The 11,725-nt window shown below is 42.3% G+C and overlaps 1 protein-coding gene across 1 annotated transcript in view; it reads right to left on the bottom strand.

Annotated features, from left to right (window-relative positions):
- Nucleotides 1–11,352, bottom strand: part of HS6ST1 (heparan sulfate 6-O-sulfotransferase 1) — a 139,647-nt gene extending 128,295 nt beyond the window's left edge. Inside the window, exon 1 of the mRNA XM_009318901.1 lies at nucleotides 11,202–11,352. Within this exon, the coding sequence (XP_009317176.1) occupies nucleotides 11,202–11,309 (108 nt within the window). The 5' untranslated portion in view covers nucleotides 11,310–11,352. The remainder of the gene's footprint in view (nucleotides 1–11,201) is intronic.
- Between the last annotated feature and the right edge of the window lie 373 nt (nucleotides 11,353–11,725).

Below are 11,725 nucleotides of genomic sequence, written 5' to 3'. Positions count from 1 at the left end.
GACTGAATATAGAGAAAGGAAAAAAAACAACCACCTGAATGCTGCAGACATTTGACAAGCGATTTAAATTCTGTGCCTAAGTCACAAGAGGCAAACCATGGTGATAACACACCCTCTCCCCCACTCCTTGCCTGTTCAAGGAGTTATTAAACAGAGTGCTCACTATATGGTACACACAGCAAACTGTTCTTGCCCAAAGAACCCAGTAATTCCTCTGCCAGCTATGTGCAGCCTCATGAAGCGGAGCAATGGCTCCATCTAACACTGCCTTTGAGACCAGAAGTAGTGGTGAGACTCCAGAAGCATACGTGCTTCATTGGTGTGAAGGAAGAAAAGACGAGGAGATGTACCTATTTGGATCTTTTAGCAATTGGCCCAGGCAACAGGAGGAACAGTCACCAGCTAACAGGCACTGAAGGCTACCTCCAGAAAGAGCCAACTTGCAGGAAAATATTTTGCAGTCAGTTGAACAGCTGTGAGACCCGGAAGCATTAAAACTAACATGTAAGTGTTCCCCAAATGGTGGCCAGGTTCTGGGATAAGCTGTGTGCAGGAGTCTCTGGTCCAGTTTATCTCTAGGTCTGAAGAGGAGGAGGGTAAGGAGGATCACTCCTTCCCCACCAAAGACAGAACAGGAAAAATGGCAGTTCTTGCACAGAAAGCTAGGGAAGGTGAAGAGATAAACTCTTCTGGGGGAGATTAAAGAAATACACTACTAATAGAAACCAGGACTGAGCTATTAGAGGAGAAACCATAGCATTTCATCCATGAGGTGCTGCTGTTGATGAGTAATGGTCAGTAGCAGTGTTGCTTTGGCTGTGTTTAAACACACTCTCGTAAAAATTATTAGGATGGTTTGTGGCCTTTGGTCTTGCTAAAAAGACATGTTTAAGATTCAAGTTCTTTCAGCCTTCCTAAAATGGCTCTTAACATGAACCAGGTGGCCTGCATTTGACCCACTTCTACTCACTACTCCCAAAAAAGCAATGATTTCTCTGAGACCTGACCAGCAGATGAACCCAGGGCTGAGGCTCGCTTGGATCCACCTCGTACAACACTGCCTATTCGAGCATGACCTCCAGAGGCTCAGATCCCCATTCATATTTCATATTCCACAGATTTTTTCTCCCCACTTTTGCTGCTTGTTTTTAATGCACCACTGGGTCTCTGTACAACCCCCACTTTAAATATATCTTATTTTTTGTTGTAAGAAAGCAACGAGGTGAGAAGCAAAACTGAAAGGCCTGACAGTTCCAGCTTCCCACTGACATACTCCCTTGTTTACATCAAAACCCAGGGGCTGTAAGTGACAAGAAAGCAGCAGAGAGTGGAGGGTGCACAGAATCATTTATAAGGCAATAGTGACATGACAACCTTCAAAAGGCCAGAGTCGACGTTTGTCAGGCCAGGAGGGTGGGACTGCATTAAGCTGCATTTCATTAAGAAAAAATAATACTCAGAAACTATTAAGGGGTCCCATGTGGCTGCTTCACCACATTTAATTTAATGTCTTTCCTCTCCAGTGACCAATCCACCCCCCACTTTCTTACAAACGATGACTTGTGGGTCTTAACCTTACAAGCAAAGATATGTTTGACCCATTAGTTACCCTATTTAAAGGCTTTTGTTAACCTATAGTATAGCGCTTGAGCCATGATTTTACATTGAGGCTCCAGATCACAGAACCAGATGGTGTCATAAAACCCCACCTCCCCCTACCCTATTTATTCAACTTCTGTTGTGTAATCGACATTCATTCTTTATGCACCATTTTCTAGGCAACATGTTATCCCCATAGATCTCAAGCTGGGGCAGTGGGTATCTGAAATGCTGGTCATGGGGAACGCCTCGGGCAGCGTATGCATTTGAAGCTGGTGTTTCTGGCCTATTTCTTGGGAAGAACGCCCCAAACATCAAACTCAGACTCCAAATGCAAAAGCCTCCTTGAATATGTAAAAACTCCATTTGCATTTGGGGAATTAGAAATGAAATAGAAGACAGAAACTATTTCATTTAAAACACAGCTTGATGCTACAGTACCTTCTATGTCTGTTTTAATTTTTTAAGCTTCCTGTTCTCATTGCCCAGAACCAGTTTCCTCACCAAATGCATTTATTTTCTCTTTCCAGTAAGAACTGCAGGGAAGATAACAAATCCTGACTCTGTTGGCTACAGAAGAGGATTTCCCAAGTAAGTTCACAACCTTCAAAATTCATCTCTTAGGAGAGATAGATGACTCAAAAATAAAGTATGCAGAATTAAGGAATTGAAAAAAAAAATCCAAACACAAGCAAGTCTCTTTTACATTACTTTTCTGAAAGAAACTGGAAGGCCAAAGGAGGAAAAAAACCAAAACCCAAGCACTCAGTACTGAGAACTGTCAAGAGGCATCATACACGTGCATTAATAATAATAATGAACGATCTGTTTAGATATCCTGTCTCATAGTCAATGAGTAAAATCCCCGCAGAAAAGATTTCCAAAGTCTGGTCTGTTTGATTTTCAGAAGGAAAGGAGAAAGATTAGTATTGTGACTTGATAGTAAAACATCTACATTATAAAGCAATGTTAATTCCATCGCTGCTTAGCACCAGCAGAACATCACTTTTCTGTTTGTGCTGTGGGGTACTGGCCCCAAACCCAAGGAGCCTGGTGGCTGTCTGATAATGGGCTAGAAGAAAACTCCTTCCCACCAGAGTCTCACTTGCTGAGCTCTAATACGATGACATGTACGGCAATGAGCTTTTATTGATTTTGCATTTGGACCTGGCTCAAACACTCAGGCAGTCTCTCTACAGGAAAAAAAGATTATGTGGGAGTGTAGGAAGAACAAATCTGGTGCTAAAAGTAGCAGAAACTGAACAAAGACTGTTTCAACTCTTCAAAATAATTGAGTTGTTTCTCTAAAACCAGGGAAAAAGCTATGAAAAGTAAAATATACAGGAGAACTAAGAGAAAGTAGAAATACTGAAATGCAGAAAAAGCTACTAAAAATGATATTGGCCCAAATTTTCATTTGAATCTGCTCCAACAAACTACCTTCCTTTGATCAACTCTTTGTACCCGTAGTCAATTCTGCTGGGCTGTGGGTATGCGTTTTCACCAGCCCTGCCCTGCTTTTTTCACATGTGAATACCTAGCTCAGCCACCGTAGAAAGACCATCCTGTGAGCTTCTTTCCACACTTCCCAGCACTGGCATGCCTTGTGGAGAGTCAGCGAGGCCGTCAAGACCTCGTAAAGCGTTCTGCAGGAAAGGCTGCTCTGGGAACCACACTAACTTGCCTTTGTGACTTTCTCAAAATGGAGACTGGAGGGAAAGCCTGCACTCCTTCAGAGATCAGATAACGTGTTCTGCAGAAACCTGTGAAGTGTCATTGCCAAAAATCTCAATGGCCAGAGAGCCCAATGAACAGTCTCTAGACAGACAGCAAGCAATGCCATCAGCTAATGGAATTGGTGTCAGGTGTACAAGATGCCCCTGGCTACCTCCTAAATTATGGAATAACCCACTCCATGGAGTCCATCAGCAGCGGAGTCCAGGGGCCACTTGGCACATAGGTACTGGCTGCTAGGACCAAGCTGCTGCCCGTCAGCAGCTCAGGAAGAGCTGACGTAACCACAGAACTTCAAGTAAGAGATTTTCCTGTGTATCTAGACCAGACACCAGCCTCAACATGCAAGTCCCAGATTGCCAGTGTAAGAGTCTCTCTCACAGGACAAAAATCAGCGGTGATTGCCCTGGCTGAAAAACACAACAGCTCATCATGGTAAGTCACTCTGTGGAAACCGATTACTTTGGACAATTACCAGGCAGCTAAATGTCCACCAGTGGACAGACACATTTATGGACCCTGTTCTTGCCACAATTGCCAGAAGTCCCGCGTTCTTGCTGCTCCCAGCAGTCTCAAAGCCAGGCTTGGATCCTTCAGATGCAGCAATGCAGCTACAGCTGCGGCAGGTGCAGAACAACAGCAGAGTGCTCATTTGGAAGGCTCAAAGCCAGGCAGAGATTAATGATGCACAATGACAGTGCAATCAGCAGCAGAGGTATCATAATCTCTGCCTCTTTTCTGCACACCATTTATAAAAGCCAGGGCAAGGTATTTAATAGCATGTGGGCTCAAAGGGCCATGAGATTTGCAGTGCAGCTGGAATGACAAGCAATACTACCTGAGGCTGTGATTTACATGACTGCTACTGTGCAAACTGGAGTGTGCACACTTTGCATGACTGCATAGGGGGATGGAAAGTACCACAGCTTGAAATGGGCTGTATTCAGCATCTATATTTTTCAAGAGTCATTGTTTGTGATCTTGAGGTCACATTTCACTTTTTCTAAAAAAGCAATCTTTCTCACCCTTTTTGCTATAATTTCTTTCAGTCCCTACGAACTTGTGAGAGGAAGTTCACTAATTTGTGAAGTGGTGATGTATAGAGAACATGCTGCAGGCTACTAATAGTTTATTAATAGAGCAAAAGTTGCTGCAGATTAGAGTACATAAGCATACTGCCTAATTGCAAAGCAAAATGTATGTCACACTAAGTATGTGGCGCCTGAAGTGAAATATATGTCCTGAAATCTTGGTTTTCTTTGCTCCACTTATCAATTTGGTGAAGTGTCATGGTAATCCACAGAAGGAATTGGGCAACAGTGGGGAAATTCAAGGAGAGGGTTTTAAAGAAGAGGTAACACACTAATAACATAATCCTGCTTCTATTCTGTCAGGTAATCTAGAGTCTTGGAGCCTCTGGAAATGTTTTATTCCAAGCAAACGTTTGACATTCCCCCCTACCCTGCAAAATTAAAAAAAAAAAAAAAAAAAAAAAAAGAGATGTATTCAGGTCACAACTGATAAAGCTCACCAGAACTGATCAAGCTAGCAGAGGACTCTGCTTTGACTTCAAAGCTGGAGAGATCAGATAGAAAGAGGCCGTTTCCTCTCTCAGGACTGTGTTTTGTCTTTTTGCACAAGCAGAAGTGATTGGGGAAAAAGACTTCGGAAAGAGGATAGGAGGAGAGCATGAAGAGTGCTTAAAGACCCTGAAGAGATCCTGCTCCCAAGACAGATTCAACTCTACCTAAAACTTTTTTGATAAAATGTTTGCCCAGCTAGTCCTTAAACTTTAGGCAAATTCCCCACACACCCCCTCAAGAAACCTATTCCAGTGTTTGCCTAAGCTCACCATTTTTTCTAGTATCAACACAAGCTCCCTGGCTGAAATTTAAGACCATTAATTCTCGGGTCGTGTTTCCCAAGTAATAGAACATGCAACACCAGCCCCTCACACCACCAGCTAAAGCTGCAATGATTGAGCTGAAAACAGTTGCTGCTGTTGTCTGTGGATGGTCTGCATGTTACCTCTCCTCCTTCATCCCAGCCCTTGCCTGTTTGTCTCATCCTTGAATGAGATGACAAGTTTAAGCTGAGGCAGTCATTAATTACATGGTTTGTTCTGAACCTAGCACAACACAGGAGCTAAAATAATCAAGTCCTTTCAGCACTACCACAGCATAAATGATGCATAGCCCCCTTCAAAGCGGTCTCCTGCACAAATGTTCCTTCTCATTGTCTCTGCACACGCAGCCCCTGAGCAGGGTTATGAGACCTCAGGATGGGTTTAGGCACAACTGCTCTGACACTGGACAGTATGGCTGATGACCTCTTTACCCTGGTCCCTCATCAGACTGGCGCTCAGCTCCTCAGAACTGCTCCACACACAGGACAGGCAACAATAAGATGATTCAGTTCTTTTAAAAGGAAATATCTTTTCTTTAATAACCTAGAGTAGCTTCTGCTCTTCCTAACCACCCTGTTAATAGGAGCTACAGATCTTTTTCCTTTCTCCCTGGCAACGACTCCTAGAGCTGTTGATACACCACGGATAGTTAAACTGGCTGCCACAGAACAGGGTGTTTCAAATTACAGAAGCTGAATCTCCCGTTCTCACCATATGCTCACAAGTAGCCAACCCACAGTCATCCAAAATCCTTCCCTGCAAGGCAGCTTCTGAGGGATGGGCTCCAAAAAGGCTTTCTAAAAGAGCATACAACAGCAGGTAATAAGTTGGAGCTGTCAAGAAAGTCCAGGTAATGAAATATTGTTCGTTTAATGCTACAAGAACACGTGGGGACAGAAATTCAACAAGCTATGTCACCTCGGCTGTAGCTGGGGAACATGGGACTGTGGGAGTTGGACAGCTGAGACAAATGAGCAGAATCTGCTGCTACTGCTTGGGTAGAAAATGACATGATGGCGTGTGACATAGCATTTAGCTTCGCTGAAGCAAGTACAGTCCCTGCAGAAGTACTGCGTAAATGCGCCTGGTTAACGATACATTTTTCCATGCGTCAGTGTGATGTGTTGGGGCCCAATTGGCAAACTTTCTGTGGTGAAGACAAAGCCCTTCTGCTTTTGCTGTTTCTCTGAGCACAGCGAGACAGATGTGGTTAGTGCTACGCCTTCTGCAGAAAACTCTTTTTTGGTTGGAACATCTACCTCTGAAAAGAACTATAGCAATGCTTATAGACCTGCTGAAAGAGTCACTTGCTTCTCTGCATGCATCTAGTAGCCAGCTCATGTTTGGTTTCCCTGTTGAACCTGTACGGAGAGGCCAAGTATCCCATTTGCCCCTTGCAAGAGGGCATGGGCGGGTGCATATTTGCCTCTGGACCTGAGCTCCCCTCCTCTCCCCTCCCCGCTGGCTGCCTCAGCCTTGTGCCCACGCCTGCACACAGACACGCAGCGCGCAGGGAGACGTCAGCTGGCGTGTGAAGCACCTCGCAGGCTCCAGGGCAGCCTCGCCATCTGTTTCAGTAAGCAGCCACTCTGCTGATGGGCTGGGATTTCTGGAACGTGAATTCTAAACTGGTCTGTCCTGGTTTGCTCATAAAGACAACGTTTACAGTTGGGAACCTGGCCCCCTTGGGAGTATTTTCCTTTTCACCTCTTTTTTTCCTCACCTCGCAGCCTCACAGAAGTGAGTAGGATAACTAGCTAGCTTTGCTGTGCACAGAAGATCTCAATGTTAAATCCACAAAGTATCTGTTTCCTACATAAGAAATCTAACAAGTAGGCTGTCCTCTATACTTTCTCTTTTGTAAAGCATATGGGATCCCAAATTATGCATGCAGGCTTTCTATAACTGCATGTAAAGTGATATTTCTCATACATAAATACTCATGAAGGAAAGACAGTTCATGCATCCTTATTCTGTAATTCAAATTATACCTCATTTCTACCAGTGGAAATCCACTGTCATTCAGTGAAGTCAGTAACTACTCTATTACATCATGTAAGAGTAAAACGCTGCCCTAGTATGTCAGTATCTCTACATTCTGTATTTTTCTTACGAAAATATTCCATTAAAAAGTCACACACTGATCACAATTAAAGCTACTATCACCAGCAGATTATAGGTACCTAAGTCAGTTCCCCAACCATAGCAAGTGCTTCACTTGTCTCAGTCACATGGCTATATTAACATCCTCAATAGATGCCAGCATATTCTCTATCTCTAGATACGTTTAAAACCTAAAAAAAGCACTTTATTTTGAATTAAAAAAAATAATGGCTATGTATAATAATGTTTTAGAGTCATTATGAGATGGTAGCCCTACCATTCAATAGGAAAATTATTTCTGTCTGCATTTATGGTGATATGGATTTATCTCTTCAAAAGTATATGAATACATTTCCTAAAAGGGTGTGATTTTCAAGAAGCCCTTCAAGGAAGGCTTCATGAACCACTATTTATTTTTAAGATTTAAGTTTTTGGAGAATTTAAAAAAAATCTCCAGCTCCTACTTAGCTTGCAAGTGGTGTAGACTCTGAATACATTTGAAGGTCCCATACTAAGCAACCTGCGCCTTTGATTTGTAGGCACAAAAAAGAAAAGGGGAAAACAAATGACAAAACTGGAATTCTAGGTAAGAGAAGGTGGCTTTTACACAGCAATCATTCAGGTAACATCATAAAGCTTTTCTTGTCAGCTGTAAGTGTGCTAACCCTGTGTGATATCACTTCCATATTACTCTGAGTGTTTTACCTAGAGATGCTCTCCTTGCTCCAGCAGGGAGCTGCTACCCTCACTAAGGCTGGAGGCCTAATGATGGCATCGTCGTAAAGAGCCTATAAGGTCATCTTCCTTTCCAAACCTGGAGCTGAAGGGACCCAGAGGGTGTAGCTTCGGAGCTCAGCCCATGGAACAATAATGTGACAGATTGCAAAAACTGGTTCCTAACCGTGGGAGAAACAGTCAGAAAATGCTGTGTGATGTACAAAAGGGGAGAGGAAGGGAATAAAAAAAATCCCACAACAAAACAACACTCCTTTAGAGCATATACACTTACCTAAACCACATCAAATGGTGAAACAGGTTCAGGTCAGAAGACATCAAGGAAACATGAAAAAAAGAAAAAAAAAAAGAGGGAATAAATTAGTTCAAAGATAGGCAATTCCAGTTAGCTTGATGATAGGAGCTAAGAGCACCCCAAACAAATCAGACCCAATCCTTATTTGAGTGAGCAAAGTTTAACAAATTAATTCTACTCAAGTGCTGCCTTTTTGCTATGTGTTGGTTTAGTAGCAGCATGATGCATGCAGATGAGTTGATACAAAAAGCAGAGAAATAAAACCAAATCCTTAGCGTGCTATGGACAGAACACAACTCCATCTGCAAGGCTCACAGAAGCTGCCCACCTAAGACTGCTCCTGCACAGACTCAACACAGGTGGCTCAACACAGGTGGCTTGGGCACACAAAGGCCTGACTTTGCCTTCAGATCTCACTGACTTTGTCTAAGCAGTTTTAGGAACTTGATTCCTATTGAGCCCATTAATTCTTAGCTGTGCTAAGCCTGGAGCAAATTTCAAGAGCAGATAATAATCAGGGAACAAATTGCTTTAGGAGGAAAGGAAAAAACACAGGAAAATGAGTAATCTTCAAAATACCTTTATTTTGCACTGTTTTTTTTGTTCTTATTGAGGCTCCTGTTACAATGATATTTATTTAATACAATATAACCTTATTCTTTCACCCCATTGCATGGCAAAAATCTTAATTCTTAACAAAGAATTTGTAGGGGAACAGACAGCAGTCAGTTCCACTAGCTGTTGTAACTCACAATAACCTACATTTCTATTGCAACCAATGTCAACTGGAAAAAGGATGTGTTTTATCTACCTCAACTATACACATTTTCACTTCAGCCAAATCTACCTTTTTGCTTTCTTTTCCTAAATCAGGGATGGACATTTCCAACAACCAGATGCTCCCCAGTGTCTTCTCTTCCATAGTCTTTCATTTTCATCATCTTATACCTGCCAAATCTTACTAAGATTTTATCTTTAGTCTTGCCATTGCTTTTATACAAAACTTCCTTGTAACTTGCTAGCTCAAACAAATGAAATCATCCGTGTTAAAATGGTCACCAACTCCCATCACGTTCATCCAGACCTTCAGTGAACAGAGGAGGATCAACTGTTCTCCATCTTGTTCATTCTCAGAGCTGATGAAGAGATTATGAAAATTCAAAATAAACAACAGTAAGTAAATCCTTCATGCTGTAGGCAATATAGAAACATAGGCACCTACAGAAAGCACTGCTAAAGGATAGCCATACTAATGGCAGACTGGGCAAATTCAAAGAAGAAAAATCCATTGAGAATTACTAAATACAGTAGAAACTGCATCTAGTTCAGGAAATCTCTTGAGCTGAAATAGTTGGAGACTAGGAGAGTTTACTCAGGGGAAGTAGCATACACCCTTGCCTTGTTTTAGTTATCTGTAGAGATCTCTTTATGACCAGCATTGGAGACATTGTGTTAAGATGGGCTTTTAATCTGACCCAGGATAGCTATATCCTAGTATTCAAATGTTCAAGCCTGGCTGTTCTCCAGGAAGCCTCTCTATGGGTAGAAGTCAGGGCAGGTGCTCATGAGGACAAGAGGTGCTGAGGAAAAGAAAAAAAAGATTACAGAGGAAAGAACAGCTCCTTTTACTCCATGAGATTAATCAGAAAAAGTTAAAAAAAAAACCAAAACAACCACCAAACCCGAACTCAAAACCAACTAAATAACCTCTGCATGTTTGGCTTAATCATTAATGTTTGAATTTTGAACCAGAGATAATCCAGAACCCAAAGTACAAAGCTTCCTTTATGTAACCATAAACACAAGATGAGAGCCACGGATCAGGATGAGACTTACACTGCCTGAATGGCAGGGGCAGCAATACAACATCAGTGCTCCATCTGACAGACCCTGCGCGTTGCCCAGGGAAGAGCACTTGTTTCCTACTAATCTGCCTTTTTGCATAACTGGGACTATGTTCTCTGGGACCAGAGGTTTAAAACCAACCAAGCAAATTATGACCCTCTCCTTCCCAATTTGAAGGACTTCCTCCCCTCAATACCAGCCCACATAACACTTTGTGTCTCTCTGTGCTAGCAAACCCAGTATTTTCTTTGCTTTTTTTCTTAATCTTAACATAATTTACAAATGAACATGAGCAACTCTTCAGGGCAGGCTAGAACTAAGTAAAGCGCAGATGCTCCTTCAGTACCTTCTTGGTCTTTATCAGCAATAACATTTTAGTCACTGTATGGTTCTGCTGACATAACTCTGTACCAATTTGCAGTTCCAGACCTGCTGCCTCATTAAGGAGGATAAATGTACCTTTATCTTTACAAGCAAGGACTTCTGCAGGATTAGAGCTGCAGAGGTTTAAAGAAGAAAGATTGCTGCTGGCCACCTTCTGCAGTGTATTAGAGAAGCCTACATATGATCCCAGAGCCAGACAGTAATAGGAATTAAGATTAGAGGTATGTGGCATTGCCAAGGAAATCATGCAAGCTCTCCAAGGTTCACAGATGCACCGGGAGCAGTGAGGAAACAAAAAGGAGACAAAGCTATGGGTAAGAGGAAGAGACAACAAAATAAAACATCTACAATGTGAACATTTTCCCAGCTTAGGTTCTGACTTTAATTATTACAGCATAACACAATATGATGCTCCATTTAAAACTCCCTCTTTTTGCATTTTTAAAATCCTAATTCCCACTGCCTGAGGACTAACAAGTCCTCACACCCAGATCAGATAATCAGCCAACTACATTATAAGGGAGTAAAACCCAGTTAGTGTTCTCCACTGCAAGGAATTTCCTATGGAAAAGAAATAAAAAGGCAACCTTTTCTGCGTACCTGGGCCTTGGCTGGGTGTGGCAAGACAGCAGAGTTCCTTGTTTCAGCTTTTAAGCAGGGTTTTAGTTCAAAGCCTTGGCCACGGAGTGACAGAGGAATACAGCTCATATAATTTCGTAGCTCAGACTCAAATGATATAATCGCTTGGCATTTATGCAGAGTGTCCCCTCAATCTCAAAAGACTTGTACAGCAATATTGCCTCCCTTCTATGGGCAGGGATGAATAAAGCAGAATATGATATGATCTGGGCAAGACCTCACACAGCATCAGATGCAGAAATCAGTGCAAGGCCAGCTGGCAAAGGGACCTGCCGAGACCTTATCCCAACAACACTTGTGCAATCTGAAAAGGAGATGAAAACCAGTTCCACTAAAAAAAAACCAAACCATTTTTCAAAAGCCTTGATGACTTTCACTGCTTCTAGAATAAGCTAACATGTCATTGAAATAAAACCATATGGTAAATGCTATGGTTTTTTTTCAAATTGCTCACAAAAAGGTTTGTGTGGAATGAAACTACACTG

The sequence above is a fragment of the Pygoscelis adeliae genome, unplaced genomic scaffold (assembly GCF_000699105.1).
Source record: "Pygoscelis adeliae isolate BGI_AS28 unplaced genomic scaffold, ASM69910v1 Scaffold30, whole genome shotgun sequence".
In the NCBI taxonomy this organism is placed as follows: domain Eukaryota; kingdom Metazoa; phylum Chordata; class Aves; order Sphenisciformes; family Spheniscidae; genus Pygoscelis; species Pygoscelis adeliae.
The sequence above is the reverse complement of the archived record's forward strand: the minus strand, read 5'-3'. Positions and strand labels throughout refer to the sequence as shown.